Source organism: Aplosporella prunicola (assembly GCF_010093885.1).
Source record: "Aplosporella prunicola CBS 121167 unplaced genomic scaffold K452scaffold_6, whole genome shotgun sequence".
Classification (NCBI taxonomy): Eukaryota; Fungi; Ascomycota; class Dothideomycetes; order Botryosphaeriales; family Aplosporellaceae; genus Aplosporella; species Aplosporella prunicola.
In genome coordinates, this window is record NW_022983534.1 from 728,387 (window position 1) to 745,635 (window position 17,249).

Consider the following 17,249-nt stretch of genomic DNA (forward strand, 5'->3'; position numbering starts at 1 on the left):
ACGTCCCCCCGGAGCACTCCTCAGCCTGCCAAAAGAGAATACGACGTAGACAAGATTCGAACTTGCGAGGCCGAAGCCATCAGATCACATCAAATCAGGGGATTCAAGTCTGACCCATTAACCACTCTGGCACTACGCCGCTTATTGAGTTTGCAAACGACTTTTATAGTATATATCCCCATGTTTTGGCCTCCCCACCGTCCTTCTAATAATTGTGAGATGGAGAACGCGCGGACGGATGCCTACGAAAGTCCTTGTGCAACTGTTGTGCCGCCAAGGACATGGTTGAGTGGGTCCTTAGGGCTCTGGCGCAACGCTTGTGCGCTAGGGCGCCCGCGGCCCGCGGCTTGGACGTCAGGACGTGTCCGCTTTTCACGCTGCAACCGTGGAAACCAATTCTCAAACGTACAGCGAACGCCAATCGTCCACTGAGCACAAGTTCATCGGGACGTTGCCGACAAAACTTCGAATATTAATACGAAGAGACTTTTGCGCCGCCATGAGCTCTTCGGCCATCGCAATCTGTCTGCAATCAGCTCGGCCGAGCGTCAAAACAACGGACAACGAAGAACTAAGGCTGTCGTAATGGGTCACTGTAGATCTTACGATCTAACTCTCATTATACGCTCATGAAAGCTCCTGGGACACAGTGAACACTCATTTATTGAGAAGACAGAAGCGCGTCCAGACATTATCGAGATGGCATTGATACCAACGCAAAAAGCCGTTAAATAATCACAAAATGATATTTCTCTGGACTACTTTCGAAGGCACTCCACTCCTATATTGCGGACCAGCTACTATCAGCATATCCAAGTCTCTTCCTGACCTGTATGGTTGATTATCACAGATATATCTGGAAAGCAAGTTCGACCAAACCCAGCTGTCACATAACAGGGCTCTACAGGTTCCTTTGGCTCGCAAGACTGGATGTGACACCGAGATTTTTACAAAACCATTAAGCTATATTCTGTATGGACCGGTCATACTACAAACTAACCACTTAACAGCGGAATACAACCTGCCGCTTCATGGATACGTCAGTCACCGTTAACCGAGATAGGGAAAGATACAAGCAGTCCCTACGGAATGCTCCTTGTCTAGCTACAAGCCCGAGCCCTGGGTATAGACGAGAAGGACTTAGAGCACGCACATACTGACATATCTTAACTGGATTTCTTCTTCCACTCCATACAAGTATCATCATCTCGTAAGAAGATGAATCTCGCTTGACGGTGACGGACGCTGTAAGAAAGGTTATGAACCCAGTAAAGGTTTACCTCACCGTTACCCTTCACCTTTGCGGGAAAAACCTGGCCCTCTGGCGCTGGTCTTGATCGTTCAAAAGCCGGAATCTCGGCCTTCTCTTCCTTCGTGTAAGGCCTCTTGCGGTCGAGGCGTGCTAAAGCGACAGATGTCAGCATACTGTCATAAGATCAGAGGGACCTTCAGGCCTGCGACAGGGATGCTTACGCTGCTCAAAGAGGGGCAACTGTCTGTTCGTGGGCACCATCCGCGTGAGCCGAATGGCTCCGTAAGAGTCCATTCGTTTGTACTTGTCAAACGAAGCACCGTTGTCAAGGAGGCCGAGGAGCATGATGAATGCATGTTCCATCACGGCCGTCAGTTCCTCGTTTTCCACCCACTGGGGGCAGCCGCGCGCGAACTTCGCCAAGCACACAGCTTCGGCGCGTCGAGGGCAGTCCGGGTCGTCCAGCTTCTGGTAGAAGAGCTTGGTTGAATGGTTGGCTCTATACGTAGGGTTGTCGTGCTGGGCGATTCTTTGCTCGGTTCCATTTTCGGAAATCCCGGAACCGCCATAGCAAACAGGCACTTTCTCCTCACCCGATTTCGGTTTCCCCACTGCAAGGTAGATGCCGGGGTTGATGTCCGGAATGCATTCGCCTTCAGTACGGCCAAGAAGGAGGAGGCCTTCAATGCCTACGAGCCCTCTAACACCCAGAGCATTCTGGATCTTGACTGGTATAAATACCAATAGGCGTTCAATGAGCTCGTCGTCTGTCGACGCTTCGACATACTTAAGCCGCTTCTTGGTCATCCACGAGGGATTCTCGTGCAAGACTGTCCTGATATCCTTGATAGCGGACTCAATGTGTGTGCGGAAACTGGCAGTGTTGTTGGACATTGTGAATCTGTGGGGAACGAATTTGATTACTCGAGAATCAGGGTTTGTTTTCGAGGACAGGTAGGGGTTGAGGAGGTTTGTGGTCACGGTGGTTGTCCATGGACGATCATGGCCACAACTGCGAATGTTCAAAAGGGAAGACACTGTCGTAATAGCCCTTCTACTCCATGCAAGAGCAGAAGCAGGAGTAATGACCAGTTTCCTCTATAAGGGGCAATGGGCACCCATCGCACGACAGCTGCAGACATGCAAGAAGCGAAGGCACCACCAAGCCCTGCGACCTCGTGCAGAAGCAAGATTGAGTACTATGGGACCGCAAAAAAATTAAGGTACTAAGTACAAGATGTCCTTCACAATAGGCAGGAGAGGATGATGTGCTAGTATTCGTTGTCACATGCTTTGTAGGTGCTCACCGCTCTTAGGGTAGTTGCCTATTTTGTTGTGTCATGTGGGAGCCTGGAGGTGAGAACAGAGAGTGAAGTCTGTTTGTTTGCGTTGCTTCCGTTTCTGTTTACAACCTCGTTTACTAGTTCTTATAAATATCAACCCCTCCCCCACCACCTAATCCTTCTTCCTTCGGGCTTCTCTCACCACTGCTCCACCGGTTTTTTCTTTTCCTCGACTCTTTTTCTCACATACTTCCATTAAACATACATCAACATCCATCGCACACATGGCTCACCACGGAGGCCTAGTCCCGTTCGCACCTGAAGACGACAATGCCCAGCAGGCCGAACCTCACAATTACAACTGGGGCGGCATCCGCGGGTACCGTCGCGTAATGTACATGGGGGGAAACCTCCATGTGAACGCTTGGGACAATGACGGCAACCCACTTGATCAGCACCGCAACCCGCTCGTGGGTCGGGAGGAGGCGGCGCGCCGCCGAGAGGCGGATGTCCGCCGCCACGACCTTCTCGCGGGCGTGGCCGTGGCCACGCTTCAAGAGTCAATGGAAATGTTTGGCGATTGGCTGGCTCAGGTCAGTGACGAGGACCTGGGTTACTATGCGCCCATGAATCGTGAAGACTGGGAGACACTGGCGGCCGCGGTCGCGCTGGCTTACGTCCACGAAGACATTGAGCGCAGTATGGTCTCGTGAAGCCAAAGAGGTTTCAACCAAGCCGATGTCGTACAATTAGATTCTCCTGTCGCGCAGTGGACGCTTGCGCACCTCGATGGCGTCTGGGAGTGGATTTTTGGGGTGAACGGTATGTTTGTATGGACTCACTGCTGTCTCCTATGCTAACAATGGTGCTATCCAGGCGAAGAATGGGATGTAGACTCCCAGCCAGCGAACAGAGCCAAGGGCGCCGCGATATTTATACGCATGAACATGACGGCGCAGGCCGAAAACCCGCAATTCCAACTCATGGACGGGCGGGGTCAGATCGCGGCAAGGCGCGATGTAAAGTTTGCACCAGGCATCATCCCTTCGCAGGAGATGTATGTATAACTACTACGGTTCGAAAGGTCATGACGGTCGTTGACCGTCTGGAGCGCGATAGGTTTACGACCCCCAAGTAGCTTCGTAGGGGGCTAAAGATATCCATTTCGTACCGGTACTTTGACTACCTTATCCTGGTATTTAATCTACATATGGAGGACCTAAGATGACTCTTGTGATACTGGTTTTAAACTTCTTTTCTGGAGTCAAGGTAAATTGTATCCTGTCGATTCTAGTCTTATTCGAGGATTTTAGACAATTCGTAGCCACTTGGTCTTACGCTTTTTTATGGGGTACGGGAAAGCTTTACTCTAGCCGATACTTCATCTTTTATCGGGCTCAGAACTGGTTTTATCCAGTCGGTCTTTCGCTTTTTGTAGAGCTCGGGACGACTTGTATCTATTTACTTTTCAGTTCAAGCTGTGGGGCTAGGTAACTTGATGGCCACGCGATGATAGTAGATATGACTATATCTATTAGGTCTTAGGGCTAGATGTAGTTATATAAATCTCCAGCTCGACGGATTAATCGGCCATCTTGTTTCGTGATGCATTCCGCATCATATTCAACCGTTTTATGACGGCATCCTTTCTCTTATATAACAACTTAAGGCCTGAATTGTTATTACAGCTTTCATAGACATGCGCATATCCAATCTACTTTCTGTTACATGCTGCTCAATTGTAACTCTCTAGTTATTATTACCGCTCAGCTTCGCTACCAATATGTTAACATGATCTGTTGCTGGCCGACAAAGGTGCAAAAGGTAGGTATTCATGTCCACCTATACTATTTTCGTGCTCTTCCCTCTTTATCTGAGCGTAATTCGAACTCAACACCTATTCCAACCTTATGTATAGTGTTTCTAGGGTAACTCGATTATACTCCTAGTTTGAATCTCTATGTTCCTCCTGAATACACGACAATATCTGTCAGTGGCCATGTAACATGGTAGCGCCTCCTGGATGCAAGCACCTGCCCTTCATATACCAACACCCTACTTCACGTAAGCACATACGACCATAGGTCACAGAGAACAAGGCATCCCGTCCGCTCTGCCAAATTTAAGCTGTGAACCGGTTGATTAGTAGTTAGGTGGGTGACCACTAGCGAATCCCAACTGTTGTATGTTTTTGTTTTTTTGCTGTTTGCGAGTCTGTATGACAGGGGTTTCCTTGCTCTTCTGTGCATGGAGCAGCATGTGGGGGTTAAACAGAATGCAGGGTTTGAATATGTTCTGTTGAAGAGATGGGGAGCGTAAGACGTCTACCTTGATATTCAGGTCGAACAAATGTTTTGAGCCTTCAAAGAGCAACACTGCTTTATACAGCTAAGCCAGAAATTGTGTGTCTTGCCATGGCTAAAGCAGGGTTGATGGGTTTTGTTCCCGAGGGCCTTCAGTGTTGGTAGATGTGCTTGCAGTGGCGCAACTTACAACATCGACGATATATTTGACTCAACCGTGATTTAGAGCAGAACCTCTAATTTCGACGCACTGTGAAAAACAATGCATGTGACAGAACAGAGTCTCCGGCTTAGATGTGCTCTGGCCTACATATAGAAAAATTCGGACTGTTAAGAATTTCTGATGTTTTGCTGCGCACTGGTATCTCTTCTGCCGACAACAATTGCTCTTCGATGAATTGTCGTTAACCTTGATAAACGCAACAGCTGTCGGTCGGACCGTGCGGATAGGAAGCAGTGTCAACTAGGAGGAGACTTAAAATGGGGCATCGTATATGCGCTTACTGTTGGTAGTAAAGGCGCCAATACACCAGCGAAGGGCGGTGTCTGCTTTTGGAAAGCCTCCCCTCGGGAAGGCCTAAGAACATGGAGGTGGGGAAAACACTGACCATTCTTTGGCTCGAGTATGTGAAGAGTAAAGATTGAAGCCGACAACAATCGGCCCTCTTGCTACTGGAAAACTTTTAGTACTTAGTGATCAATAACCACCAACTCTTCAATGAGTGACAATCTTGCTGCCAGGTAATTCGAGTACACCGTAGTTGTGTAAAATGAATTTGAAGGGAATTTTGAGCACCAGTCCCCTAAAATGGCGCGAGTAGAGCCATAGGGCTGAGAACCATCTCCACCGTTACTAGCAAGGATGCGGTGAGTGGAGTTGAACCTTGTTATGAGGTGGCATTGGAGATCCAGAAGGAGTTAAAAGATGATTGCGGAGAAAAGGCTCGGTGATAGGAGAAGCGACCCCGAGGCTCGGACAACGATTCCAACGATGAGGTCTTTCCGCCACATCCGTATGACCGTCAGTGGTCGGAGGCGCAATCAGTTGATGCGGATGCTGGAGACCCGATGGCGCGTTCGTTAGACTGCGATCCTTGGTGTGTTCCTTACACGTCCGTGCGAGGACGTGGGTAGGATGTGTTGTTCTTCACTTATTCAAGTAACGAATCGTCAAGATCACACATGCACTGTAAATCGATAAGGGACCTTTGTGCATGATTCATCAATCCCGTTGTGGATTTGCAGTTGGGGGCGGTCTGCGATGAGTCTTCATCCCGCCAAGCACAGGCTGCCTTGGACAAACATCCAGTGGGTCGCGCGTATGAGTGGAAAATTGACGCGCCAGCATCAGTTACTGGTAATGACGCCTCCCTGGCAATTCTAGAAGAAGCTTAATGCTTACCTATCTGGGTAGTAGAAGGCTGAGAGAGATGGCCCGGACCCCCCTTTTTTACATCTTGACTACCTAAAAAGTATCCACTAGCGTTGACTAAACAGTCGGCAACGATTCAATACTGGCGCGATACTGTCCGCGGCATTGTCGGCAGCCAAACCCACCCGCCCCAGTTCGCGCGGTGGGCCATGCAAGGTTGTCGGGCCGCTTTAACCTCGACTACCGGTCAATTTTCGACACCTCAACGTCAGAGGGATTAGAAAGCAACCACTGGCGCATCCTTATTCCCGCGATCATATATTTTGTATCTCCCCCGCCGTCGCCTCTCTCTTGCCCCCCACTGCCGAGTCTCCGTACAGCATCTACTGTTGGTCTCTGAAGAGAGGAAAGCCCCCCGGTATGCAATCCCTACTCCAATTCAGACGCATGGGCCAGACCGTGCAGGCGCAAGTCCAGCGCGACCTCGAAAAGGCCCAGCACATAACCATTCGGCCCCAGCCAGCAGTAACTGAGACACAAACAGCCACTCCAGAGCCGCGCCCGCAGTCTTCGCACTCGGAAATCCAGCAGCAGGCGGACCAGCGAGAGGAAGAGGAGAAAGAGCAAAAAGAAAAAGAGAATGCTCTCGAACCGACTGCCTCCAATGACTCCTCATCCTCTTCCGACAGCTCAGTCTCCTCCGCCGAGGGTGACAATGTCGACATCGAACGTGTAGCCACGGCTGCGACTGCGCACACCCAATACACCGCTAGAGCCGCTCTCGGTCACAGCTTGACCGGCATCCATGCTCGAGACCGACGTACGCATGAGGGCAAGGGCGAGCAAGTGTTTGTGGTAGGATGGGAAGGCGAGTCCGATCCTTTGAATCCTCGCAATTGGAGCCATGTTAGACGTATTGGCGTCACCTTTCAGATCGCTGCCATTGCTTTTGTGGTCACTGCTGCTTCGGCCATTGATGCAACAATCCTGCCGCAGGGTGCTGTTGCATTAGGAGTGAGTGAAGTCACGGAGACTTTGGCGACAGGTATGATAGCTGGACACACCTTTCCCTGGGAACTAGCTAATTGTACTTGCAGCCATGTACCTGATAGGATTTGGCGTGGGCTCGCTTGTAGCAGGTCCATTCTCGGAGACATTTGGCCGAAACATTGGTAAGACGACCGCTGAATGGCAATTGTGTATTGAATGATTCTAACCATTAAAAGTTTATATGGGTTCCTTGATGGTCTGGATGATCTGGATCATGGCCTCTGCACTTGCTCCCAACATTGGAGCTCAGATCGTCTTTCGTTTTTTGGCTGGCTTCTGCGGATCCACTCCGCTGGTTTGTGCCGGAGGTTCTATCTCTGACATATACAACCCGATCGAGAAGACGTATGGCTTTCCGATGTTTGCTACCACGGCGTTCGGCGGTCCAATCCTGGCTCCGGTAATCGGAAGCTATATCGGGCAATCTAGCCTCATTAGCTGGAGATGGTCGGAGTGGATTATGCTTATCACCGGAGCCTTGGTCCTGGTACTTATTTTGCTCTGCATGCCGGAGACCTACAGTCCCCTACTCCTGCAGTGGAAAGCCGCACACTTCCGGAGGATTACTGGAGATGATCGTTTCAGGTCCGAGCATGAAATTGTGACGGCAACGCTGTTCACGCGACTGAAGGTTGCTCTTACGCGTCCTTTCCTCATGGCAACGGAGCCCATCATCGCGGTGATGATGCTTTACTTGACCGTCATCTACGTTGTCCTTTTTACGTTCTTGGATGGTTACACTTTCATCTTCGAAGAAACCTACCACACCTCTCAAGGCCTGGCCAATGTCATCTTCGCCGCCATGTTCGTCGGTATCTTGCTGGCCCTGATCATGGTCCCTATCGTTTACCGCAAGACTGTCAACGAGCTGGAGCGTGTTCGTGCCAAGGGAGCGACGCACATCAACCCGGAGATCCGTCTCTGGTTTGCCATGCTCGGCGCTGCACCCGCTATTCCCATCGGGTTGTTTTGGATGGGATGGACCGACTATGAGAACATCAGCATCTGGTCACCCATCATCTCGTCGGTGCTGATCGGCTACGGTATCATCGGCATTTTCCTGAGCGCGTACATGTACGTCATCGATTCGTACGAGATGTACTCGGCCTCGGCCCTCACGTTTATTGCGCTAGTACGCTACTTGGCGGCAGGCGGCATGACGGTTGTGGGCGTGCCGTTTTACAAGAACATGGGTACGCACTACACTTGCACGATTCTGGCGTGTATTGCGGCCGTGTTGGTGCCGACTCCATATGTTCTTTACAAGTACGGACACCTTATTAGGGCTAAGAGCAAGTATGCAGTATCCAGGGAGGTAAACTAAGTGGCGGGAACGAGATGGATGCAATTTGGAGGTTGTTGAAAGATACGAAGAAGAATTGGAGTGGAACTCTCGAATTTTCGGAAACTTAGACGAGTTAGAACTGGGATCTGTATTGGCGCTTTCTACAGCGTTCGAAGGTTGGCTGTATTTAGGCGGAAGTGGATAAAATGGTTGGAAGGACAAAGTCAGGGTTGAAGACGAGGGTTGCACAGTTAATTTGTGTTATGATCTGACGGCTTATGTAGATTTTAACGCGTAATCTCCTATCTGTAGTTTAGTCGCTTCCGCCTACTTTTAGGTCGTGCAACTGGAGCAAGAAAAAAGCAAACTTGCGAATGCGCATTCGCCCACATTCGGTCAACGCTGGCACTCCCCCGCACCTGACGATAAGAGTCTTCGTTCTCTGCAAAGTCTAAGGCTTCAAGCAATGCATTCCAGATCGCATTCGACTGCTGACGGCCATGGTCACGTTGAAAGCACGTACAAGCCACAGGGGTTGCTCACGCCATGATTCGCGCAGTCGCTTGACCATACTCTTCTTAGCCGTGGCGTCGATTCGGCAGCACAACGTCGACTCGCCCGCCACACGAAAAGTCAAGGATCGCTCCAGCAGCTTATCAATCGCCAAATAAAAAATCTTGTCGCCAGCACAGTCCGGGTGGCACCATCTGAAAGCGGCGGCCTATCAGTCCGTCTACTCTATATAAAAGGGACCCGCTGCCGAAGATTACTTTCGTCCTGCGTCATCGTCACGGCGAGGCGGGATCATGCAATAGTGCCCTAGTTTTTCCTCTATTTGACTCACTCGGGCGCTCTCGAACGATATGGCAGAGTAGTGGTTTGAGAATAGGCACATCATCTCCGCCTAACGAGATAGCTCGCGACGGTATCGGCCGCGCTAAAGGCGTATATATCAGCCTCACCGACTCGACTGCCGGACCGCTCGCAACTCAGCAATCACCATGGAGAAGGCCGACTTGTCGCGCGCCGCGTCGACCGACCACCCGGAAACCGGCCTTTTGGATTTCGACAACCATGCCGAGAAGAAGCTTGTGCGGAAGCTCGACTTTTGCATCATCCCGGTGGTCATGCTCATCTATATGCTGAGCTTCCTGGATCGAGTCAACATCGGAAACGCTCGCTTGTATGGATTAGAGGAAGATCTTGGTATGAACAGCGATCAGTTCCAGATCGCCGTTTGCATTCTCTTCGTCCCGTACATCCTCTCGGAGCTGCCGTCCAATTTGCTGCTCAAAAAATGCCGCCCTTCAAGATGGATCGCATTTATTACGACAGCTTGGGGCCTTGTCGCCACCCTTACCGGAATAGCGCAAAGTTATGGTGGTTTGATTGTCTGCCGCCTATTTCTCGGCGCGGTCGAGGGCGGTCTTTTTCCCGGAATGGCCATCTACTTGACATTTTTCTACACCAAGCGGGAGCTCGCTTTACGGATCGGATACCTTTTCGTCAGCTCTGCTCTGGCCGGCGCGTTCGGAGGGCTCCTCGCCTATGGCATTGGGTATGAACGCATTTTCTTTTCCTCTTCCTGGTCACGCTAACGGAAACCAGGCATATTGACGGTGCAGCCGGGCTCCGAGGCTGGCGCTGGATCATGATCATTGAAGGAATTCCAACCTGCTTTCTGGGAGTTGCGTGCTGGTGGATCCTGGCTGACGGTCCGGAGACGGCCTTCTTCCTGACACCCGCGGAACGAGAACTCATGGTCAAGCGCCGCAATCGGCAGACGGGCCACACGCTATCGGCGCAGGAGTTCCACAAGAAAGACTTCATCGACGGGCTGACAGACTGGAAAATCTGGGTGTTCTCCATGGCTCTATTCGGGAGCGACACGATGCTTTACGGCTTCAGCACGTTCTTGCCGACCATCATTCGGGGCATCGACCCGACGTATTCGAACTCGATTGTGCAGGTCTTGACGATACCCTGCTACGCGCTCGGCGCCATCACGTACCTGATTGTGGCGCACTTTTCGGACAGCCAGCAGCGTCGCGGGCTGTACGCGGTGCTGTTTGGAGTGGTGGCGATTGTGGGGTATGCGATGTTGCTGAGTGACATCAGCAGCGGCGCTCATTACGCGGGCTGCTTCCTGGTGGCCATGGGGCTGTACGTGCACGTGGGGCTGCCGCTGGCGTGGCTGCCGGCGAACAACCCGCGGTATGCCAAGCGCACGACGGGCACGGCGCTGCAGCTCTCGCTGGGGAATTGCGCGGGGTTGATGTCGAGTTTTGTGAGTAGTGCCTAACAGGGATATTGTTGTTGTGTGCGTTGGCTGACTCTGGACCAGCTCTACCCCAAGGCCGAAGGACCTCGCTACACGCGCGGGCTCGCCGTGACGCTGGCCATGGTGGGAATGGCGTGCGTCTGTTACGCGTTCATGTGGTGGTGGTACGCCAAGGCCAACGAGCGGCGGGCGGCGGGCAAAGAGGACTACAAGGTCGAGGGGATGGCGCAGGAAGACATTGACGAGCTGGGGGATCGCAACCCGCGGTTCGTGTACACGATATGATACCTCATGCAATGCAATGCAATGCAATGCACGTAATGGCGCAACGCTGATTGCTCCCTCGGCCCTTCGGCGGGACGTCCCTGAGCCTCGGCAAGCGGCAGCTCCACCTTGCTACCCCAGACCCTAGCCAGCCACGAAGCCGATCCGCAGTCCAACTCTCGCGACTCGCGGCCGCCGCCTCAAATTGTAACCTGACCCCCCCGGGCCCTGCTTCGTCCATCTGCCTCTCTTTCTCTCTCTCTCTCTCTCTCTTCCTCCCCCCGCCCCCCGGTCAGCCGTCATCCCCAGCCAATCGCCATGCCCCACCAAGTCCTCACTCGCGACGCCGTTGCCAAGCACAATGCCCCCGGCGACCTTTGGTGCATCATCGACCACAGGGTGTACGACCTGAGCGACTTTACTGACGCGCACCCAGGCGGGTCCGTCGTCTTGGCCCAGGTCGCCGGCACCGACGCGACCACGGCCTTTTACAACCTGCACCGGCAGGAGGTGCTGCAGCGGTACGCGGGGCTCTGCATCGGCACACTGGAGGGCGAAGCGCCCGAGGTGCTCGAGCCGCAGCCCGGCGACCTGAGCCCCGTGCCCTATGCCGAGCCGCTCTGGCTTCGGCCTCAGTTCCGCAGCCCCTACTACCGCGACAGCCATCGCCGCCTGCGCAGGGCCATGCGCGAGTTTACCGACCGCCACGTCTCCCCCGAGGCCCAGGCAAAGGAGGTCGACGGCACCTACATCAGCCAGGAGCTCATTGATCGCATGGCCGAGACGAACGTCCTGGCCATGCGTTTGGGACCCGGCGAGCACCTGCATGGGCGGAGTCTGCTGGGAGGCGTGGTTGATGGCAAGGAGTTCGACTACTTCCATGACTTGGTCATGGCGCAAGAGGGCGTGCGCGCGAACGCGCGCGGCTTCCAGGACGGAAATATGGTAAGATCGGCTGCGAGGTGTTGATCTTGTGCTCGTGTTAATTATTGGTCAGGCGGGCATGATGATCAGCTTGACGGCAGTGCGGCAGTGGCTCGGTGACCGCGCGCTACGCGACAAGGTGACGGAGGAATGTCTGAGCGGGAAGAAGAAGATCTGCCTGGCCATCACCGAGGCTTTCGCCGGTAGGGCAAACTCTCGTACACCAGCCGAGACGGGAAGGGCTGACAAGGTTATGCAGGCAGCGATGTGGCTGGCATTCGCACAACTGCCACCAAGACCCCCGACGGCAAGCACTACGTTATTAATGGTACCAAGAAGTGGATCACCAACGGCATGTTCAGCGACTATTTTGTCGTTGGCTGCAAGACGGAAAAGGGCTTTTCCGTCATCCTCGTCGAGCACGGCGAAGGTGTGGAGACTAAGCCTATCAAGACGTCGTACAGCACTGCGGCCGCCACTGCTTACATCGAATTCGAGGACGTCAAGGTCCCGGTCAACCACCTGCTTGGCAAAGAGCACCAGGGTTTCAAGGTTATCATGAGCAATTTCAACCATGAGCGGTGGGCCATGGCTTGCGCGGTCATCAGGTGGCAGAGGACTATTGTGGAGGAGTGTCTCAAGTGGAGCAACCAGCGGGTCGTGTTCGGCAAGAACCTTCTGGCGCAACCAACGATCCGGCAAAAGTACGTCTCAGCTCCCACTTTCCTCATTCGGCGAATCCGTTGCTGATAGAATATTAGGCTTGCCAAGATGATCTCGCACGCCGAAGCCAACCAGGCCTGGCTGGAGCAAATCACTGACCAGATGAACCATATGACTTACGAGCAGCAGGCAAGGAACCTCTCGGGCCCCATCGGGCTGCTCAAGTCGTTTGCGACGCGCTCGGCGCATGAGATTGCAGACGAGGCCGTCAACATCTTCGGCGGGCGAGGTCTGACACAGAGCGGGATGGGCCGAGTCGCAGAAATGTTCCATAGGACTTACAAGTTTGATGCGATTCTGGGGGGAACCGAGGAGATTCTAGCGGACCTGGGGGTGCGGCAGGCGATGAAGGAAATGCCCAAGGCCATGTTGTAGGTAGTAACGGCCGTCACCAGCTAACGAGACAAGGACGCTTGTACATAGGGAGTGGAGTAGGAAATATGTATATGCTGTGAGACACTTTCACTTGGAGTAGTTTGTGGGGACTGGTTGTATCCTTGGCCATGTCGGTTGACGGAGACGGAGGGTAGGTAGTAGATAGATAGAGACATTGCCGAGCAACAGGGAGAGAGAAGCGGGCGCGCACGGCTCGCGTGGCCGCATGCGGACGGATTATTGTGGGGACAAAAGGGCGGGCGAGCAGTCGTAATCATAATCAGCGAGTGGCCGTGGCACGCAGAGTACCTATGGAGGGAGCGGTGAGGTTACTTTACTGCGTCGCGTCTCCCCAGAGTATTGAAGGCCGACCGAAAGGGGGCGCGGGCGGGTGGCACAGCGCCTGGAGGGACCGGGTAACGTCTTGCCTCTTGGACTAAAAGAAGACGGCTCGTCCCCTTGGTGTTGCATGTGACCGGGGCCGATACGTGGCAGGCACTTGCATGATGAGACATGCGATGCAGGTCCCGAGGAAACGCTCAGGTTCAAGCTTCTTTCGTTCAGCCTAGCCCGACACCGGGCCTTTGCGCGTAGCTGGGGCTGCGCTGGCCCTGCTCGTCATCAATCACCGCGCGCTCCCTTTGACTCCAACTAGCTGATTATTCACCCGTCGCCACTACCTGCTTCCCGACTTATATAACCTCCCGCCCTGCCCGTTCCGACTATTCCTTCATCCATCTTCGCCTTTTTGCCTTGAGCCTTCGCCTGAGCCTTCCCCGTCTGCCGCCCTCCGCCGCCTACTACTCGTATCTTGCGTCACCTGCTTCCCGCCTCCCGCCTCCCGCCTCCTGCTCTTTCCACCAGACCACCACCACTACAGCCATGCGTTCAAACAGCGTCTCTTCCATCTCCAGCTCCGCCTCCTGGGATTCTGAGGACACCATGCAGATCTTCGTCAAGAACGTTGCCGGCGAGAGTGCGTACCATACCACCCAGCCAGCCCACCTGGTACCAATACAAAGAGCTAACAGGCCGCAGCATTCCCCCTGACGATTCCCTCCAACACCTCGATATCGACGCTGCGGAACTTGCTCGCCCTGCGGACCAACCTGCCCGCCTCGGAGCTGCGCCTGGTGCACGCCGGCAAGCACCTCACCGACGCCGACTCGAGCCTGGCCGACTACCGCGTGGCGCGCGAAGCGACGCTGCACATGGCCCTGCCGGTTCGGGGAGGGATGCCGCCCAAGAAGATCCGCTGCTCGTACAAGGACTGCAAGGACGCGGCGCAGCGCATCGTGGGCGACTGCGGCTTCTGCTCCGGCCACTTCTGCGGCCGTCACCGTCTGCTCGAGGATCACAAGTGCGAGGGCCTCGAGGACTGCAAGAAGGAGAGCCACGAGCGCAATGCCGACAAGCTCAACTCGGAGCGCACCGTCGCGATACGCGGCATCTAGACTTCGTCACGACCCATGGCCACGGCTACTACCTATACACGGACTAGAGGAGGAAGCAAGGCTGAGGGCTGCCTGACAATGGGTGCCTTGAAAGCTCTTCCTTCCCGACCCGGCGTTCACCTTTCTATTTCCGGATCTGGGATTTTCTGGGGGGCGGCTTTTCAGAGCGTTGCTGCCTCTTCTGCTTTTCTGCCGCTTATTGTCTTTTCTTCCATTTTCTCGAGCGTTCTGATTACGACGCACTGGCGTTCAAATGACCGGCGTTCCGTCGGTCACTGGTGGGATTCCTTGCTTTGCTTTGCTTGCTTCCTTTGGATCCCAGCTCCCAATTGTCAAGAGACAAAGAGGCCTCTCCCCCTGCTAGCTGTAGATACCTGGCTTATTCTGGGATATTGCGCGGAAAACGGCGTACGCGCCGCCTCGCCGCCGGCTATCGCAGGACGGATACATAGCTAATAAGTGCGCTTAGAGCGCCTATCTGCCTACCTGCCTACTTTCAAGTCATCTTACCCGTCCCGCCTCGCCCTCCTCTCTCTCTCCCCAACAATACGCGCATCCTTGTCCCACGTCTGCATTACCTCCCGTCGCTGTGCGATGCGACAAGCAACTCGTGACACCCTCACCCGCCATGGCCGCTGCAGCCCTCCTGACTGCGGCCAACTGCCTGCTGCCAGGTCGCCTGCACCGTGTGCGAGTGCGTGTGCGCCAGCCCATCAATCACCCACCGGCCCCCCCACCCACTCACGACCACGCCCCCTGTCCAAGTCCCCGCCGCCGCTCGCTATATTATTTTATGATTTTATTCCCGCTCGGTACCCGCGGTCCCGTCGCCAGGAAACACTCGCACCGAGAACCCGACAGCCTGGGCACCGGCGCGCCGCCGCGCTGGAAACAGCCCACCATCACGCGACTTCGCACGGGAAGCGGGCGGGCGACCTGCCACTGCCGCCGCCGCCGCATGTATGTATGTATGTCTATGTGTATGTAAAATGTAGGGGATAAAAGAGCGCAAGGTAGAATATGCGGGAGGTGATGGAGTAGGATAGACTGCTCCTCACCAGACGTGACGACCACCACTCCACCACTACGACGACGACGACAGATGGCAAGGCGATTGGGTGTCGGTGGCTTTGCCGGTTGCTTGCCTCAGGCTTCCCTGCCCGGAGCATCGGCGTGGGTCGGACGCCCCAAGCGTGGAATGGAAGCCAAACCCGGTGCCAGCCACAGGCGCCAAGCCACACCTGACGCACGCCGCTGCCGCGAGACGGGAGGGCCGGGCGCGCAGGCTGGCCGAGGCCTCGCGCGCCCGGTCGTGGTGGAGGCGCCTCCGGACGGCGTAGTGGCGCTGCCTGCGACGGGAGCCTAGAGTAGAGGCTTTTTTTTACTCTTTCTCGAACGTTCTCGTCGTCGCCGCCTCCTCCTCTATCACTGCGTTGCGCTAGGGAGAAAAGAAAAAAAAAAAAAAAAGGCCTCGTAGGGCGCGCTGCGGCCGGCTCTCGCTTTCGCCGTCGCCGTCGCCCGTCGCCGTCTTCAGCCTTGCGCCTTGCGCCTTGCGGCGCACGCATGCACGCACGCACGCACGCGCCGTCTGTTCGCTCGCCCCGTCGTTCCTCGCGCCTTGCCTCTGACGCTCTTACCTACTCATCACCCAAGGGGTTGAAGGGAGGGGGGCAGCAGCAACAGCAATGCGCGCGCCTCGCCGTCGCACCAACAGAGCTTCTCCTTGCAAGTGCGCGGCCGTGGTGCGGTGTGGGGGAAAGGGGGGGGACGGCGCCAATGGTGCGCGCGGCGTTTGCGCGCCCGCGTCTTGGACTAGTCGCCTGGGCTGGCCGTTGCTTGCTTCCTGCGGCGCGCTTGGTGTCGTTCCTGCGGGAGGCCGGATGGGCGCCTAAGGAAGGAGGGATGGAGGATGAATGGATGGAGGAATGGAAGGAAGCAAGGAGCATCTGACGGCGAGAGTGAGGCGGACGTGTAGGGCGATGGCCTTGCCTGCCTTGCCCAATTGGGTTCGGGAGCGTGCGGTTATGGATTGAGGCTGCTCTCTTTGGGTTTCTTCCTGGCTGATGCCAATGCCAATGCGCGACGCGGACAGAGATTGATTCATCCTGCGCCACGATGGGATCGCACAACGACACAAAGAACGTCTGGACTTCTTTCGTCTGAGTGCAAATCGCACATAGGCGGCCATCCATGATCCACACGAGCGGGTCTGCCGTACGCCGGGAGGCGAGCGCTATCTACCTTGTACCTAGAGCTGAGCAAGCAGCCTGATGAGCTGAGCTGAGGTCAGGTCAGCGCGAGTGCGGGCAGACTGCACAGCAGCAGTAGGCGCCTAAAGGTACATGTACTGCAGACGCAACAATCAGATGAATGGCGTTTTCCAGGCTCGCGACTCCTCTTTCTTCTTCCTCTTCCTTTCTTCGCCCGTCTCGCCAGAGCTCGTGGTCCCCGGCAAGCCACATGCAGCAGATGCCGAGCCGGCCTTCCCGCCTTCCGACTCGCACCGAAGTCCGCTGAACGCCGCTACGTCATTGGCCGCTCTGCATGAGTCAGCAGAGTTTTCAAACATCGCTCTGTCCGACTCGTGCGCCTTAGCCGAGGCGGGCTTTTTGGCTTTCTCGTCGTGCTTCTCCCCGCTCCTCCGTCCTTCTTATCGATGGTTTATCGCCCTGACGAGCTTGAC

At 54.8% G+C, this 17,249-nt stretch overlaps 7 protein-coding genes and 1 non-coding gene across 8 annotated transcripts; 6 read left to right on the plus strand and 2 right to left on the minus strand.

Moving 5' to 3' along the window:
* Positions 1–41: 41 nt before the first annotated feature.
* K452DRAFT_t47 lies at positions 42–139 on the minus strand. Its single transcript has one exon. It is a non-coding gene; the product is annotated as a tRNA-Ser (tRNA).
* A 260-nt stretch (positions 140–399) lies between these two features.
* On the minus strand, positions 400–2,146 carry K452DRAFT_296066 (uncharacterized protein; the record flags this gene model as incomplete). Its single annotated transcript, XM_033541889.1, has 3 exons — positions 400–522; positions 1,281–1,402; positions 1,474–2,146. 3 exons carry the CDS (start codon positions 2,144–2,146, stop codon positions 400–402), a joined length of 918 nt encoding a protein of 305 aa, XP_033400362.1.
* Positions 2,147–2,662: 516 nt separating this feature from the next.
* K452DRAFT_344715 (uncharacterized protein) lies at positions 2,663–3,626 on the plus strand (the record flags this gene model as incomplete). Its single annotated transcript, XM_033545430.1, has 4 exons — positions 2,663–3,234; positions 3,259–3,357; positions 3,412–3,592; positions 3,620–3,626. The coding sequence occupies exons 1-4, from the start codon at positions 2,820–2,822 to the stop codon at positions 3,624–3,626; spliced, it is 702 nt and encodes a 233-aa protein (XP_033400363.1). The 5' UTR covers positions 2,663–2,819.
* Positions 3,627–6,630: 3,004 nt separating this feature from the next.
* On the plus strand, positions 6,631–8,584 carry K452DRAFT_325166 (uncharacterized protein; the record flags this gene model as incomplete). The annotated part of the gene is made up of 3 exons (XM_033544757.1): positions 6,631–7,255; positions 7,308–7,382; positions 7,437–8,584. 3 exons carry the CDS (start codon positions 6,631–6,633, stop codon positions 8,582–8,584), a joined length of 1,848 nt encoding a protein of 615 aa, XP_033400364.1.
* A 962-nt stretch (positions 8,585–9,546) lies between these two features.
* On the plus strand, positions 9,547–11,111 carry K452DRAFT_325167 (uncharacterized protein; the record flags this gene model as incomplete). Its single annotated transcript, XM_033544758.1, has 3 exons — positions 9,547–10,103; positions 10,154–10,832; positions 10,890–11,111. 3 exons carry the CDS (start codon positions 9,547–9,549, stop codon positions 11,109–11,111), a joined length of 1,458 nt encoding a protein of 485 aa, XP_033400365.1.
* Positions 11,112–11,408: 297 nt separating this feature from the next.
* K452DRAFT_223060 (uncharacterized protein) lies at positions 11,409–13,112 on the plus strand (the record flags this gene model as incomplete). Its single annotated transcript, XM_033536591.1, has 4 exons — positions 11,409–12,035; positions 12,088–12,217; positions 12,274–12,718; positions 12,776–13,112. 4 exons carry the CDS (start codon positions 11,409–11,411, stop codon positions 13,110–13,112), a joined length of 1,539 nt encoding a protein of 512 aa, XP_033400366.1.
* Positions 13,113–13,994: 882 nt separating this feature from the next.
* Positions 13,995–14,566, plus strand: K452DRAFT_222665 (uncharacterized protein; the record flags this gene model as incomplete). Its single annotated transcript, XM_033536569.1, has 2 exons — positions 13,995–14,088; positions 14,151–14,566. The coding sequence occupies 2 exons, from the start codon at positions 13,995–13,997 to the stop codon at positions 14,564–14,566; spliced, it is 510 nt and encodes a 169-aa protein (XP_033400367.1).
* A 250-nt stretch (positions 14,567–14,816) lies between these two features.
* On the plus strand, positions 14,817–15,932 carry K452DRAFT_344723 (uncharacterized protein; the record flags this gene model as incomplete). Its single annotated transcript, XM_033545431.1, has 3 exons — positions 14,817–15,530; positions 15,562–15,579; positions 15,669–15,932. The coding sequence occupies exons 1-3, from the start codon at positions 15,195–15,197 to the stop codon at positions 15,930–15,932; spliced, it is 618 nt and encodes a 205-aa protein (XP_033400368.1). The 5' UTR covers positions 14,817–15,194.
* Positions 15,933–17,249: the final 1,317 nt, after the last annotated feature.